Raw genomic sequence first — 16,634 nt, 5'->3', positions numbered from 1 at the left:
GACAGACACAGTGGGTAGCAAACCCTATCACCTTACTGTTCTTGCTATCAAAAGTCAGATGCCCCAAATAAAGGGGTAGGCTAGGGCAGGTATGCCTGGCAATGCTTCAGTGAAGCTTAGCTGGTGGAGTATCTTGTGTGCTCCTGAACAGTCCTGGCATCCCAAGAACACATCAGGAAAAAAACAGCTGAAACTCAGGGAAGTGCTGCCACCCCTGTATTTCTAAGGGCTGTACATGAAAGCAGAGCTGTGACTGGCTGAGCTCTCTCAAGTGCTCCACCCTTAAAATAGCACCCCTGGCTTTGTATAGCAGCTATCTTTGCTATTACACAGAGGGATGCACCAACGATGGATACAATATTCATTTATCACACCCCTTTCCTTTGTGTTTTGAGAGGACCCCCATGGTAAACATGAACTTCCTCACAAGAGAGCCTACTGGAGGCCAGCCACAAGCCCAGAAGAACATTTTATGACAGCTGCACTTCTTTTGGCTCAGAATCCCCAAACACTGTGGGGTGGGAAGCGTTCATCACCAAGAGTTATACACAAAATTGAGAATCCCAATTTGAAAAGCAGAACTTAGCTGCAAGGCAGCACTGAGGAGCTTCCTGCCTGCAGTCATCATCATTTTGACATGCCACACTGGCAGGAGAAGGAACTCAGGGTAGGTGTGCAGGGCCAGCTTCAGCTGACTCCCTTTTTCAAAAAAAGAGTCAACTTTTTCAGTTTGGTGTTTAAATCAGTATTACAGCTTCCCAGCAGAAATAATTGAGGATGAGGCAACCATATTTTCCATGTTACCAATGTAACCTCCCCTATCTTCCATCTATATGTAAATAGAAGGCTTGTTTATGTGAATGGAAAGCTAGGATGTACAGCATACACTGGGGAACACTAGACAGAAGAGAGGGGGTCGTTACCTGAACACACTTTCAACAATGCGAGAGGAGTTAGGATGGCCATTATTTGGCCATCTGGAGGTGGCTTCTCCTTAAAATAAGATTGCAGTAATGGGGATATAGCTTGAGACCGCCATAGAATGCTGTGACAGGCTTAGCAAGTGTCAGGCGCATATGTTTGCACACTGCTCTGGGATCTGTATTGGCTGCCAGTAGGTCTATGGGTGGCATTCAAGGTGATAGCATGGAACCTACAGAACCCCAAATGGTTTTGGACTTGGGAGTGCCTCTCTCCGGGTAACAATGTGGCTGTTCAGATTCATGGAAGCACGCCAGCTGATCTCCCTTAGATGCAAGTGAGAGAGCTGCTGGCAGGATGATGGTTGAGTTTATTATGGGCTTATTTTATTATTGCGTTTGCTGGTGGCTCTATATTTATTTATGGTTTGTTATATTGTACGTAGCACTTATGTGAGGGACCTCCAGAGATGAAGGGATGGGTGCCTACAGTTTTATAAATCCAATACTCAGTCACTATATGGAAACCCTCTTGCGGGATGGGGAATAAGAGGTGGGGAGAATAATCCATTTTCTAAATATGCTGGCAGACTTCTCCCATGTCTTAGCTTAGTCAGGAAACTTGCATTCCAGACAAACTTCCTGTCTCAGCATGACAAATAGACTAGCCTAACGTGGACAGGATTACCCGACAATCTCCACAGGGCTGACGGCTCATGAGACCTAGTCCTCTAAGCACAAGAATGAAAAGTCTACTATGTGGATAGTTCTACTGCAGGGGCTGTTTGGTTTCTAATGCTATGCCAAGCCTATGAAAAAGCAGGTGGCCCACTGAGCTCCAGGGGGCACAGACTTACCCTGTCAAAATGGTTAAAGGAGGCCCGGAATTCATTCATCTGCTCCTGGCTGATTCCTTTGGCATCACGGGTCAGAATCTGATTTTCCACTTCATTGATGGTTCTAGCAATTGTTGTAAGCAACTGCTCCCAGCCCACTCGGATATGCTGAAGAAGAAAGGACAAGACTTTTCTTTTAAAAAGTGGCACCTTCTGCATCTGGAGCCCTTGGTTCGACTGTGTTAATCATTACAAGTTAAGTGATCCTGATGGTCAGGGCCTGGTAAATCCACTTGCTCAGAAAACCTCTCTCTCACCCTGGGCAAGTGCCATCAACTTCTTCAAAATCTGAACCTTCATTTAAAAAAAAAAATTGAAGATCAGATTCTCATCTACACTAAGGCATTACGTCAGCTTTAAGGTCACTTTACTCTGCCAGAGTGGTGTAAAGCAGCCTTAGAGTAAATAAGAATCAAGCCCAAAGTTTTTAGCTCTCAGTCATGCAGAAAACCTTTCAAATGTGAACTGAGTGTAAAGTGATGCACACATGTCATCCTAGGTCTGACACCCACTTCTCCAGTGCCTCTATTATAGCACAGCCAGATACAGTAATGAGAAGTAACCAGAGAGTCTGTTGCCAAAGTGAAACTGACAGGAATCTGGTTAGTTTTAGTGTGCTGTTGCTTGGGAGAGTTTCCAGCAGCAACACTGAAACTATTAACTAGGGAGAAGGAGCAAAAGAATGGAGTCTGTGAAAGGCATGGAGTAGCAGAGACACCTCACCATCCCCATATTCTTGGGGCACCCAGCAGGATGTAGAGGGGGAAGCAGAGAGAGAAAACTTCTCTTTCCAGATGGTGAGGGAACTTGGCCAATTGCAGGGAACTCAATCACTGTTCCTGGTTGGGGCCTCTAGGTACTGGTGCACCTTGGTCCCTCCTATTCTGTGCCTGTGGCAGATAATAGTCTAGCCTTCTAGGAGCCATAATACTTTGGTCTAATTTTAGTTGTGGGTTCAGTGTGCAGCTGCTGGGTGGTGCAGATGGCCTGTGATGCGCAGGCTACCAGACTAGATGATGTGGTGGGTCCCTTCTGGCCTTAAACCCCATGACTCTAAATTTATGACACATCTACTAGCCAGAGATTGATACAGAAGATTAAGGCCCTCACTGCCCCCAAATAAAGTTCAGGGATCATACTCTGGTATGGATCCCAGCAATCTGGCAAATGGTGGGGCACTCATCTGTTGCATTGGCCCTGGACAATGGACCCCACGTTTCATATCAGGCTGTGGCTATTAGTATGTGTAGTCCTCTGACTATTAAGTATCTGGCACAATTTCCCGGTCTATATATGGGTGGGCGGATGTTGAAGGAGAAGATTGATAGAATAAGTACAGAATAGCTATAAAGAGAGGAAAAGGAGAGAGAGACAATATAGGGGAGGAGGCAGAGAATTCAACATAGAGAGAAAGGGAAATTAGGAAACATGCTGAAGACAGCTCAGGCAAAGATGGACCATAAATAATTATAGGAAAGTGAAAAGAAGCCAAGAAAGGAAAGTCAATGCTAAAGAGAGAAATTTAGTGAGTACAGCTGGTTGAACAGTATTTGCTGAATAGTATTTGGGGAATTTCTCCAGGATGTGCCAAACAATTTATTCAAAAATACTTTGTGGAACTCAACTAGCTCTATAGCTGGTCAAATACTAGTTAGCTAATACCAGTGAAGTTAATTGCATAATATAGTCAGGTGTTATCTTTCTTCTGTTATTGGACCAGCCCCCGCAGTAAGTAACATTTAAAAAAAAATCATTAGCTAGAGAGTTGATTTGCAATGTTACAATGAAATATGGAGCACAGCAACAATACACAGTTGTCTTATTTCTTGAAACTCCAGAGGTCAGAGGGGGGACTGCCTGTATGTTGCATTCTTTCCCCTCACACATTGTATGTCTTGTCTATTTAGATCTTAAATTGTTTGAGGCAAGAGTCTCTTGTTATATTTGTATAGACCCTAACACAGCAAGGTCCTGTTCCTGGTTGCAGTCTCTACCATAGTATACCATAGTATAAATAACGCATTAATGTATCCACACCACCACCACTGGTATTTTCACCCTGGCTATTAGGTTAGGCATCCAGCTATCAAGTAGCAGGCTAATAAGTGTCAGGTAAACACTCAATATGCACTGGTGTTCTTAACTGGTCCCCATCTACCACCTGCTGAAGTCACAACTACTCAGGGAGGACTCAGAACTGGATTAGCAAACAGAGCTGCAGGTCTGAACTAAGATGCACTGGCAGGGCATTGTGGGCGAAGCAGTGCTGTCAGTTCCTCACTTTCATGAGTGCGAAGTTTAGCCCAGGGTTTTGGAAAAGAATCTAGGTGTTATGGGGATGCTCATCTTAACTACATCTGGCCAACACAGCTTAGGTTGTTTTGTATGCCTGGCCTAAAACACAGCAGGCTGAAGGCTTCTCCAGGCATTTACCTCCATGGTATAGTTGGTGTGCTTGTTGTCAAAGATGAGTGCCTCCTGAATCTGCTGGTGGTCTCCCTCCAGCTGGTCAATCTTTGGTTTGTAATTAATAATGCTCTTCTCGTACTGCCGCAGGTGGTTGAGTTGGTCCTCCAGGGTCCCATGCATCTCTATGGAAATGCGGCCAATCTCCTGCATAAACAAACCCAAGGGAGTTGGGCCCATTAGAGGGACATGCCTCAACACACACAGTATCTACCTATTCCCTGTATGGGATAAAATGCTTCAACAACAAGTCATATAGATCTGAGAGAACAGAATCTAGTTTTATGGCTTTAAAGAGAGGAGATAAACATATGAGGTCAGATCCCCATATGTTACCAACCACTCTAGCTCTACTGAAGTCAGTGGAACTACACCAGTTTACATCAGCTGAAGTTCTGACTCACTGTCTTATGAGTAAGGCTACGATTTAGTCTCGGGTATTTTTAGTAAAAGTCATGAACAGGTCACGGGCAATAAACAAAAATTCATGGCCTATGACCCATCCATGACTTATATTAAAAATACCTGTGATTAAATCGGGGGTGGGGTGATGCTGGGGGTGGGGTGATGCAAGGCCCCCGTAGTAGCAGCTGGTGTGGCTGTCCTGGGTGCCACCTGAGCATCTGGCCCCAGAGCCAGCTGCTTGGGCGGCTGTGGGGTCAGCCATCCTGACCCCTGCAGAAGTCAGAGGTCTTGGAAAGTAACGCAATCAGTGATTTCCATGACATCTATGACAGATACGGGGCCCTAGTTATGAGCCTACAGGTTGCAATTTCCCTTCCTTCCTAACCCGTTTGTATGCTCACCATATCAGACACATGCTATGCTCTCACACTTTGTCACTTATGCGAAGTCCCAATCACCAGACTATTTGGCGCTCTGTTGAAAACCTCGTCAAAACCATCCTTTAAGTAAACTGATCAAGGGTAACTACTGAGTGCGGAGGTTTACCCTCCTTACCTTCCACCTTCTGCCTCTTCCCACTAGGAAGAGGTAAAGCCACCTGCTGCAGGACTGATTCCCACTAGCCTTGAAATATAAGAAGCCAGGTTTGAGAACAAGGGTCCTAGTCCCTGGTAGGCTTTGCTGAGCGTGACCTCTAAAATGAACACATCAGATCTTTGATTGTGCGTCGAACTCGGATGAAGCATACCTTCCCACTTTGCAGGTGTAATTTGCACCTGAAGTTTACACCTGGAAAATGAATTGTGGGTGCACGTCTGAGTAGGTCACTTCAAAGGCCATCATTCCACAAATCTACCCCTTGATGTCTATCAAGATCATCTAGGTCTAGGGATTAGCATGTGTGCAGGGTAATGGTGACTTCCATGTTGGAAACAAACCATTACCCCATATCATACAACTCCTCCTTCTCCATCACCAGTTAAATAATGGGAAATGTTTTAATACAGCCAGGACCTCATGCTTTCAGAAGACATAGGGACATGACATGAGGAGACTTATATAAAGCCATTTCTGTGCAAATCAGAAACTTGCCAGCAAAGGAGTAGTAGAGGCTACATAAGAGATACATCTCTGTACTTGGACGAGGGTGGGGATTTGAAGATGACAGAAGATGGAAAAGCAATGATGCTGGGAACAGTTGGAACTCAGAGGAGCAGCTGCATTATATGTTACCACCTCCAACTGTGCCACTTGGGTCACTGACCCAAAGAACAGTAACAGCATTGGCGTTTTCTCAAGGCAGACAAGCAGCCTACACTGAGGGGATCCAATGAAGTGGAATCACTAGTTGGGCAACATTGGATGATAAAAGACGAAGGTGTGGCTGATTGCTCTGCGAACCCTCTCAGTATGTCTATGGTAATAGTAATTTAAGGACAGGGAATAAGCTGGCCAGCACTTTTCTTTTCCTCAGCTAGGAGAGAGATCAAGATGCTTTCCTCACACAGTATCTGCTGTCCTGCTTATTTCATGCTCTTTATCTCTGTGCTCCTTCTCTCATGGCTTTTTTCTCCTCAAATCTCTGCTTATCTAGCACTGACTCCCTTACTCCCTTCTTAAATGTCTTCCTTGAAGAGCCTCCCCCATCCCTTTCACCTCCTGCCATCAGCACTAGCCTTCTTGTACTCTTCTATCTTTAACTCTACTTACCTTAATTCAGATCTTAGCTAAAAAAGTTCTCCCTTAAAAATTCTTTCCTACTGCTGTTTTACCACATAATTGTGTTTATTTTGTAGTGCATTTTGAAACAGATGGTATGAAAGTGGTTATACAAAATAAGCTTCTGCTGTATTTGTGTAAAGCAAGCGAGAAACCCTTTGAATATATTCAAGTGCCAGCATCCCTTTCTTGAGGCCACATTTTTGTATTTGCTGCAAAGACTGGGGAGAAAAAAGTACCATGCATCTGATTAGCCAGAGACAATCTCAGCACACACTATCCATTGACTTTCCATGAAAGCCTCCCTTACTGAAGCATGAAGAGAGGATTGCCCAAAGCCTGAAGGAAGAGGCACTCCAGAATGCCCGTTGCGATTGTGGAGGAGAGGAAAAAAAGATTGTTTCAAAATTATTAAGATGCTACCTCCATCTTGGTTTGGATCCAGGGCCCAATGACATTAGCCTGTGCACCAAACTGCTTGCGGAGTCGTTCATTTTGTTGCTGGCGTGTGTGCTCTTCCATCAGGGCTTGATCCCTTCGGGGAACTAACTGCCGCACCTGTAGCAAAACATACCAAGGCACAGCATGCATTTCACGTGCAGTCAGCTAGACACAATGCATCCAGAAATGGATGCAGCAAAGGGTTGCGGGCAAATAAGAAGTCATAAGCATCTGGCCTGGGCTGGATGGCTTGGGGGATGGGCAATGGGACATGAAACCTGTCTTCTCTGATGGCTTGTGTTAAATGAGTTGAAGGGCTCTGTTCAATTGCCATATGCCCACAAAGACCATCACCACAACTGGTATTAGGGATAGCATCTTTCATCAGAACAAGAAGGGAATAAAAGAAGATCCAAGTTCTCTTCTTTAACTTGCACATCCTGCACTTGGAAGCACTCTAAGCCCCCAGACGTGTGCTGGAAACAAATCATGCGAGACAAGCAGGGCCTATGCTCTGAGGTGATACTGAGAATTCTGTCTCTTTGGTGTTTGGCTGGTGGGTCTTGTCACCTTCTCAGAATCTAACTGATCACTACATGTGAGATTGGGAAGGAATTTTCCCACAAGGTCAGACTGGCAGTGATCTTGGAGCATTTCACTTTCCCTTGCAGCACAGAGTGCGGGTCACTTGCTGGAATTATCTGCGTATATCTCGCTTAATCATTTCACTGCCATTGCAGGGGCCCTGACCACTGGGGCATATCAGTCCCTCCTATTCTCAGCCTGTGACCTGTAATAGTTTAGTCTGTGAGCTGTAATACTTCAGTTGTTGGGGTTAGTGTGTGGGTGCTAGGTGATGTTGGTGGTCTGTGATATACAGTAAGGCAAACTAGATGCTTTCTTGTGGTCCCTTCTGGCCTTAATCTCTATGTCTCTAGCTTAGCACTGTGCATTGGACAGGAGAATTTAGAAAGGGAATAATTCACTTCCTAGGGTGATAAAATAGGCTGAACATCTTCTCCCTTACAGAGAAAGTGCAAGGCTCCAAGCACTCACGTGGTCCCATTTGCCATTTATTTCCTGTGGGCTTATGGTAGTGTAGGGATTGGTTCCTGCCATATTGACATGGTAGGTCTGGACAATCTTTGAGACTTCATTGTGGATCCCCAGGATTGCCTGTCGCTCCTTGTCGGCATCTGGCAAAGTGGCCTTGAACTGTTCATGGGCGGTGGTCAGTCCCTGGAAAACAGAGGTGCAAGCAGAGGAGAGATAAGAAGAGCATTAGTCAAAACACCACATTAAGGTGTTACTGAAAACAGTGCAGTTTGGAAACTCCTCTGCTGCTAAAGCAGAGCTATCAATCTCTGAGGGTGCAGAAAAGGCCATTCCGCAGCAGGTAAAAGCCACTTTTATGGCACTCAAACATTTTTCAGACCTTCATAGTTGGATTAAGGCAGGCAGTTATGAGGCAAGTTATTTTTGCTGTGTTTAGGTGTATCCCATATTGACTAGCTACAGAGATAACATCACAAAACTTGTCAAATAAATCTTGCTTTAGACTCTGGTGGGCTGATTTTCCCCAGAGTGCTTGATCCCTGCAATGAGGGTTGTGAGCACTAAATGACTTTGGAAAAAAGAGATCAGACCACTAGTGTTACTTTATAGCAGCTGGGTGACTAACAGAGTGCTAGGACAAATAGCCATTAGTTTTCTCCAGGTAGGGCTGCACCAGATCCACATCTAATATGGTTACAGTGGAATCAACAGAAGCAGGTCTAGTCCGTTCATGGATCACAACTAGGTGAACATCTTCCAGCCCACAGAAATTGGTAAATTCCCATTGGTTAAGTGCTCCGTAGCTGGAAATGGCACCCTCTCCACGACCACAACTGGTCCTGTCTATTCCTCTTAATGCTGCGATTCCCAAACTATAATCTAAGGTGGTCTGGGGAACACTTGCTGATAGTTTATGGACAGCTGGCAAGTCACTTGAGACTGGCCCATTTCCAGCCATTTCTAGGTTTGTAATTCCAGAGAGCATGGAAGCCTGTAAAAGAAGAGAAAAAGACCAGGGAAACAAGTGCAGGGGGAGAGGTGGCAAACGGGACCAGGAAGCAGAGGCGCAGGTGCAGGGACAGAGAGGTGAATAGTACAGATAGACAGGGGAAGAGGAAATGAAGATGAAAGCAGAGTGTGTGACTGATAACTACTTCTGTTATACACAGTTAAACACAGGAAATAATTTCCTATGTAAGCAACTGTTGTGGTGTTCACAGGGATGTATTTCAAGTATGAATGGAAGGGGAGTATAGTCCATGAAGTTACAAATGGGAGAAGGTGGTGTTCATAAAATGCACTCTCTATTCAGATTTGATCTACAGTATGAAAGAGTTAAAATAACTCATTGGTCTAGGACAGGGATTCTCAAACTTCATTGCACTGCGACCCCCTTCTAACAACAAAAATTACTATAGAGCCCCAGGAGTGGGGACTGAAGCCTGAGCCCAAGGGCTTTAGCCCCAGACAGTGGGTTTTGGGATTCAGCGTGGCCCTGGGCTTCTGCCCTGGGCCCCAGAAAGTCTAAGCCAAATTTGGCAAACCCATTAAAATGGGATTGTGACCCACTTTGGGGTCCCAACCCATAGTTTGAGAACCGCTGGTCTAGAGAAAGCACTTTAGCAAATGGCAGGTCTCTAGTTCAGTAGTAGGGCTCATGCTGAGTCAGTACCATTTACGACATCTCCACCCACTGCTAGTGCTACAGAGCCCACACCCAAAAAGCCCGCCAGCACTCTATGCATTCTCTCTCCTGTGCAGTGACCTAATCTGGAAATGACAGCATCCTAGCCTGATGGCCAGCAAATCAGTTGCTACCAGGAAGCAACAGCTGAACAGCAAGAAGAGCCGTTTCTTCAGCTCAGCCAGCCTAATCCAAGCAAATACATGTACTGTCTGCTGTCTTCCCAAGTGCTAGTCAAGCAGGAGAAACAGCAATGCCTTTCAGAACCCAGAAGGGCAACTGGACCGCTGAGGTCTGAGAACTATGGGGACCTACTATAAGCTTTTTTCCACAGCAGCCTTGCAGCAGGAGAGGGGAAGATAAGATGAGTTGTTGCCTCCAATGACGTCATGGAGATTTGAAAGCTTTGACCCTCAACAGTAACTCAGCAGCAAAGGGGCGAGCACAATATTCAGCAGTGTAGCTGTCCAGCGCAGGACTAGAGAAGCCATCAAAGAAACAAGAGGAGCAGAGGAACTGGAGGTGGGGAATTATGGGACTGCTGGCTTAGCACACAGGGCCTGAGAGTAGCTTTAAGCCCTCTCACTAGGATAAGAATGCATGATCCTCTCGACTCAGTCATTTTTAAGCAAGACCCTCACTTCTCCTTTAAAAATCCACATTCAAGTCCTGGTATCCAGTTAGATGGGAGTAATCTTGGCTTATATCAGGTCTTCTGAAGAATTTGAGAAAAACTCAATTCCCCCCTCCCCCCCACAAAGATCACCAGATAGAGCAGAAGTGCCAGAACACCATAAGCACACCACTTGCCATAATCAAGTGAAAAGTACTGTCTGATTGCACACAAACACATCTCAGGAGAAAGATTTGCATATACCTGGATCTCCTCTATGGTATGAACAATGAAGGTGTCCTGCAGATCCTCCATGGCCCCCTCCATCCAGTTATTGAAAGGGGCAGCTCGTTTTGCATATTCCAGGTATAGCTGGTCAATTGTCTCCAGCAGCTTCTCTGTCCTCTGGAATTCCCAAAAAGAAGAAAGGATTAGAGAACAGTAACCAGACAGCACGCTTTGTAATTAGCTAAGCAGAGCCTCCCTCCTGTGTTTATCTGCTCCCCGACTCCTTGCCATGGCCCTGCTCCCTGAGTGTTCTCAGAAGGAAGTGACTTTAAAAGTGTTCCTGAAATTAGGGTCTGGAAATGGAAAAACTGACTTATTAAATATTTTTAATTTGCATATCCTTAAATCAGCTACATGTTATATAATCATGCCATTACACAACACTGATTTCCCCCTCTTCTTTTTACTTATTTATTTTTGTAAGAATAATCTTCTCAAAAGAGAGAAAAATTTAAAAATACAGGAATGCCAAGAAAATGTAACAGCTCACGCAATGCAGAGGTGCCAAATCTGGTGGTACAGCTAGGCTAGAAGTAAAAATAGGACACTCGTTTACTAGTCTGGATGCCTAAGCTTTGGAAAATAGTTTGAAGATCTGAAATTTAATACTAGCGTGCATTGCAGCTGGTGTGGGAATCCATGCTAGCAAAGGAGGCTGCTGGCTGTCCTGCATTTATGGCACCCTATTGATGAACTGATGAAACCATGGAGTGGTCCTAGAAGTTCTCTCTAGGTCAGCAGCAAATGATGCAAGAGAGAAAGAGGAGACCATGTGTCTGCGTGAATCACACTCTTCAACTTCAAGTTTCTGATAAGCAAGGAACAACAGAGGGCCTGACAGGTTCTCTCTGCTGGATGGCCTTGTAATCCCAAAGGCAAATACCTGCAAGGTTTCAACCTTCTTCTGGAACAATGGGCAAGCATGGGGTTGGAGATCTTCTTTTACAGGGAGTGCACAAGTTACACATGATCAATTTTCTGCAGTGGGGGAAGGAAGCTTTGGGGTAGACTTTCACAAAACCATTTATCTAGGAGAGATCATAGGTATCACCCGTTTTGAACTTGCATCACCCTCGGTACATTGTGTTATCTGAATTGCATTGCCTTTGTTTAAATTAGATCATAAGCAACTTGGGCGATGGGAATGTCTTATAGAATAGGAAGTGAGATAACAGACTAGATTCCTGAGTGAGTGTAACACTTGATGGTGCTGGCAGTCAGCCCTGGAAAGTGAAACTCTCCAATATCCCCTGAGCAAGCCCAGCACAGTCAGCAGCAGTGCAAGATTCTTCCAGACCGCCAGGTCAATGTGACTCAAGATTGATCTTAGTGAGCATATCTTACCTCCAAGGCCTCTCTACGTTTCTGGGTTAAAGCACCCAGATTGTCCCATTGGTCACATATCTTCTGGCACCTGGCATTGACACTCGGTGAGTCATAATAATCCAGCTCACTAAAAAGCAACAACAAAAATGGAAAAATTAAACAAAGACACCCACAGGAGGAACAACCAACAACTCCCCATCAATCTCAGAGAATGGAAGTAATCAAAAATACCTCCACTCCCTGTAATGAGACTTAGAAATCAACAGTACCCAGCTTTGGAGTCATTGCACATGATGTTACAGAGTGGTACTGTGTTCACACTCAGAATGCCACTATATGGAGATTATAAAATAGAAAAGAACACCCTCCCATTGATTTCCCATGACTATTTTCCAATTAATGGTGCACGTTGGGAAGATAGGGCAAATGGGCTGGGAAAGAAAAGCTGAGACTTCAGTCCAAGTTGGGAGTTGGTGGTTTTCGAGTACACAGCCATGCCAAATGCATTCCACTTCAGAACACCATGCTGCCTAAATACCTACTTCTTGTATATAGGGAGAGGGGGCTGAGAAGGTCCTCATTGTGGATTCAAAGAGCGAGAAACCATGCTAATGGATGTAGAGTGCTGCAGGCACCCTTTAGGCAATGAGGAACATACAGGAGCAGCTGAGGTGCACAGAACATTAACTTATTTAAAATAACCTCAGGATTAAAACGTGGATTGATTTGCCATATTCCCTGCTCTAGAGTGCACTGCCTGCAATGCCCATACTCATGGGGCAATGTTCTGTAAGAGTGAGGAGGCAGAAGAGCACACACACCTCTCTCTTGGTTCTGCACTTAGCAGGAAAGGAAGAGAGTAGCTTAATGACACCCAGCCTGGGAAGTGTCTGGGGCAGGAGGCAGGCCATGCAGCAGAGAATCCTGAATGCCAGGTAGGATAATTGACTTGACTACTGAGTGAATACAACACTTGAAAGTACTGGATAGTGAAACTCTCCTATATCCTCTGAACAAGTGCAGCAGAAACAGCAGCAGGGCAGGCTTCCTCCAGACCACACAACCAACACGTCTCAACCTTGGCTTGTTAGAATATCTCCAGAAGGGAAGGGAGCTCAGCATCCATGCTCTGTTACTTGGCCCCTTTTCGCTGAGGCTGCTAACAAAGAGCAATTGATGCCAATCATGAGGTTGTTTTTTGGGATGTGCGCTGAGCCCTCTGTTCCCTCCTGCATTTCACACAGCTTGAAAAGGGATGATCTCTTCCATCCCAGGACCAGGACTCTCCAATCTCTCTCTCTCTCTCTCTGCTGCAATCAGAGATTTAACTGCTTTGGGTGCTTGGAGGATCACTTTAATTCCTATGGACTAGCTGGCCTTAGTTCTAATCTTTGCTCAAAGGGATTGAGAAGTAACTTGGCCCTCCTCTCCTTCTGAGGTACCTCCTGACTTGGACAAAGGGGCAATTCCTAAAATTAGGTGAAGGACTGATCCAATAAGCCTCATCTTGTAAAGAAAACAGCTCCCCAGCCCAAAAAATGCGGCTGTTATGCCAGTCAGGCTGTTCAGGTCAAGATGAGGTGGATACTTATTCTTCAATATTACAGAAATGAGCCAACACCAAGTTGTCCTGGTCCTTATGCAGCCCCAGCTAATTCTCTTCCTCACATGCTATTGATCACATGCCTGCCTACAAACTGCCCTCAAACTGTGGCCATCAAACACTCCAGCTTCCCCGACTGATGAGGCTCCACTTCCCTTGTGACCTCTGCGTCACAGCCTCTAGGAAGTAGAGCTGAAGTGCAGCATTCCAAGCAGGAGCAAGGGAAGGCAGTCAGGGAATTCAGTCTGTGCTGGGGCCCACTGTCACTGGAGTCAGTCAGGAGCATGGACCGTGATCTAGCTGCCAGGCCAGGCATATAGTGCAGGACTCCTGGAAGTGTGGACCCTTATTCACCTGCATAGGCCCCAGGAGTCTAACAACGACACCTGCTTGAAATCATACAAGTCATGCCATATAAATCTGTGATTGATGGGTCCATCTCTACTCCCTGGCAGACAAAGGAGAGCTTGATACATGAGAGGGAGGGAAAAGAATATAGGGTAGCTTCCTGGTTGCCCTTTCTAAGCTAGCAAGAAGAGAATAGAAACAACAACGACCACCACCAAAAAAGCTATTCCTCATCCTGAAAAACTGCAATAGTGCTACAGCAACTGTTCTGAAATCCAGCAGGAGCAGGAAGAGGACCAGGCTCTTCAGGGAAGAGTTAAATGGCAATACACTGAGGTGGAAAAGGGTGGGAATCCCCTTTCAGAATCAAGCATATGCTCCTATCTCACCACTACTAATCTTCCCCACAGACAGAGTTTCTTAACCTCTCTCTCTCTTGTGTTTCAACCCCTCCTGCCCCCTGATCAGATAACAGGGGCTTTGGGATTTTCCTACATTCCTGCACTCTAAATCTTAACAGGGATTGTTTTATGATTGTGCTGGGCAGGACAGCAAAGCCGATTAGCCTTCAAGGTCCCCATTCTAGCTCCTAGAAAAGCAAATGCAGCAGGCGGCAGCCGTACTTGAGTTCTTGTGCAATAGCAGCAATCTGCTCAACACGGTCCTGGTGAGCAGCTAGGTCGCTCTCAAAGGCCTCATGTTTCTTCAGCAGGGCCTTGATCTCTGACAGGGTAGCAGTTTCATAATCCTTCTGCTGCAGCATTGCCTCCTTACCTACAGAGGGAGCCAAAGGACAGGAGAATGAAACCAGTGTTCAGCATGGATTCTTCATGCCCATGCTACTAGCTTACACTCCACTGGTGGACCCACCACTACTCCAAAGGTAACCCTTTGAACACTCCTGCAGTCAAGACAGGCCAATTTGGAGAGTCACACTTTTCAGTCTCAGACGAGTCTCTTGGATTGTAAGTATCAAGTGTTAACTGGCAACAGCGCTGCTCAACCAAGTGCCGTCAGTCACACTAGGTTCCAGATTCGGTCTCTAGCTTGGAAGAGGCCCTGGAGATTTTTCGCCTTCCTCTGCAGCGTGGGGCATGGGTCACTTGCTGGAGGATTGTCTGCACCTTGAAGTCTTTAAACCACAAGTTGAGGACTTCAATAGCTCAGACATAGATCAGGGGGTTGTTACAGGAGTGGGTGGGTGAGATTCTGTGGCTTGCGCTGTGCAGGAGGTCAGACTAAATTGAAGATCATAATGGTCCCTTCTGACCTTAAAGTGTATGAGTCTATGTGGCAACAAGGGGGAGATGGCTACATAATCAGAATGTGGCCACACTAATATATTTTAGTTAGAGAATATATTTTATGGAACATAGTTGTAACCACACTGCCAGAGAGGTTCTGGAGGGGTAATGAAGCAGGTTATATATTTCAGGCATAACACCAAAAGCATATATTTGCCACAGGCCAACCAGTAGTTTTCCAGCTCAGAAGATAGAGATGTACTGACACTCATGCTCTATGTGTGGCCATTCTGACTATATTATTTGTTTGTAGAAGACTTAATTCAATGGGGCCCTGAATATAGTCCTTCGGTGCTACTTCATTATTTTCCTAGACCTGAATCTCTTCTCAATACTAACATTCAAATTATTTTTTCTCCTTAAAAATGTGAGTGGAGTTGGTGCTTATGAAAGTCACTCACACACACAACTGGCGTGAGCCAAGCAACAGCTTTGCCAGCTGCAATATAAGCACCTCCCTCCAGCTCTGCCAAATGATCTACATTTCCACATGCAGCACTCTCTACCCTTACAGTCTTGGAACTGTCCAGTTTAGTATAGATTAGAGCCATGTGATTAATTAATTTATTACTATTACTATTATTGGCAAATAGTAAATTAGCTGAAAATGCATTTTTCAGGCCACCAAAACCATTCACAAATTCAGGCTGAATTCAAGAAATACTTTCAGCTGGGGAAAAAAAAAAAAAAAAGAGAAACATTTCAATATTTTGTTTCAACTTTTCTTTTCAAAGTGACACTTTCAAAATGAAATGTCAATCCAAATCAACATTTGTTTAGAAACTGCCTCTTCGGATCGACATTCAAGGTATTTTGTTTGATTTAAATTAACATTTCTCTGTTTTTTCCCCTCCCCTTCCCTGTCCCCCCCAGCATGGGGAAAAAAAAAGAAAGAAAGAAAACATTCAGTTTCAATTCAAAACTAACCAAAAAATTATTGGTTTTACTACTGAACCAATTATTTGCTCAGCTCTAATCTAGATGTGACAGACCAGTACAATCACTCCTGTGACACCCAGTCCTCTCTATCTTCAGATAGGCAATGGCACATTTTTAGAGGCAAAATGCTTTCAGAAAGAAGCATTAGGATTGGCATTACCATCTGTCCAGGACTCGTGAATGGAAGCTTTCTGCCGGAACTTCTCAGCCAGGTGGTCCAGCCTCTCTAGCCTTCGGATCTCATTCAAAAGCCATTCCTCATAGCCTTTCTCAGCCTGTTCTAGGCCTCCCCAGGCATTGTTTATGTCCTGCAGTGATGTAAAAGATACAGCAGCATGAGAGGAAGGGATTGGTTCAGAAGATTGAGAATGTTCTTCAGCATCATGCTTTGAGCATTCATCCAAGCGGACCATAGGCTTCCAATCACTCTGTAGCATCAGGAGGCTGTATTTTGGCTCCATGGTCATGAGATGTAGATTTGCAGCAGGCTGATGATCTGACCAGATGGAGTGCATTTAGCAGGTCAGAAACACGGAACCCAAAAGAGACACTCTGTGAAGCACTTCCACTCACAGCATGTTATCTATGAATGCAGTGAAATGTCATGAGAGGCAGTCACATGCCTC

At 45.1% G+C, this 16,634-nt stretch overlaps 1 protein-coding gene across 4 annotated transcripts in view; it reads right to left on the bottom strand.

Annotated features, from left to right (window-relative positions):
• The window catches only part of ACTN1 (actinin alpha 1), a 136,797-nt gene that overhangs the window by 8,953 nt on the left and 111,210 nt on the right, over positions 1–16,634 (bottom strand). For all 4 annotated transcript variants that reach the window (XM_030559717.1, XM_030559716.1, XM_030559715.1 and 1 more), the window contains exons 11-18: positions 16,169–16,316; positions 14,389–14,539; positions 11,833–11,941; positions 10,465–10,605; positions 7,904–8,086; positions 6,830–6,964; positions 4,250–4,429; positions 1,778–1,924 (exon numbers count right to left, since the gene is read on the bottom strand). In XM_030559717.1, the coding sequence (XP_030415577.1) occupies positions 1,778–1,924; positions 4,250–4,429; positions 6,830–6,964; positions 7,904–8,086; positions 10,465–10,605; positions 11,833–11,941; positions 14,389–14,539; positions 16,169–16,316 (1,194 nt within the window). The remainder of the gene's footprint in view (positions 1–1,777; positions 1,925–4,249; positions 4,430–6,829; positions 6,965–7,903; positions 8,087–10,464; positions 10,606–11,832; positions 11,942–14,388; positions 14,540–16,168; positions 16,317–16,634) is intronic.

This window comes from Gopherus evgoodei, chromosome 4, assembly GCF_007399415.2.
Source record: "Gopherus evgoodei ecotype Sinaloan lineage chromosome 4, rGopEvg1_v1.p, whole genome shotgun sequence".
Taxonomy (NCBI): Eukaryota; Metazoa; Chordata; order Testudines; family Testudinidae; genus Gopherus; species Gopherus evgoodei.
This window is presented reverse-complemented; position numbering and strand designations above follow the sequence as displayed.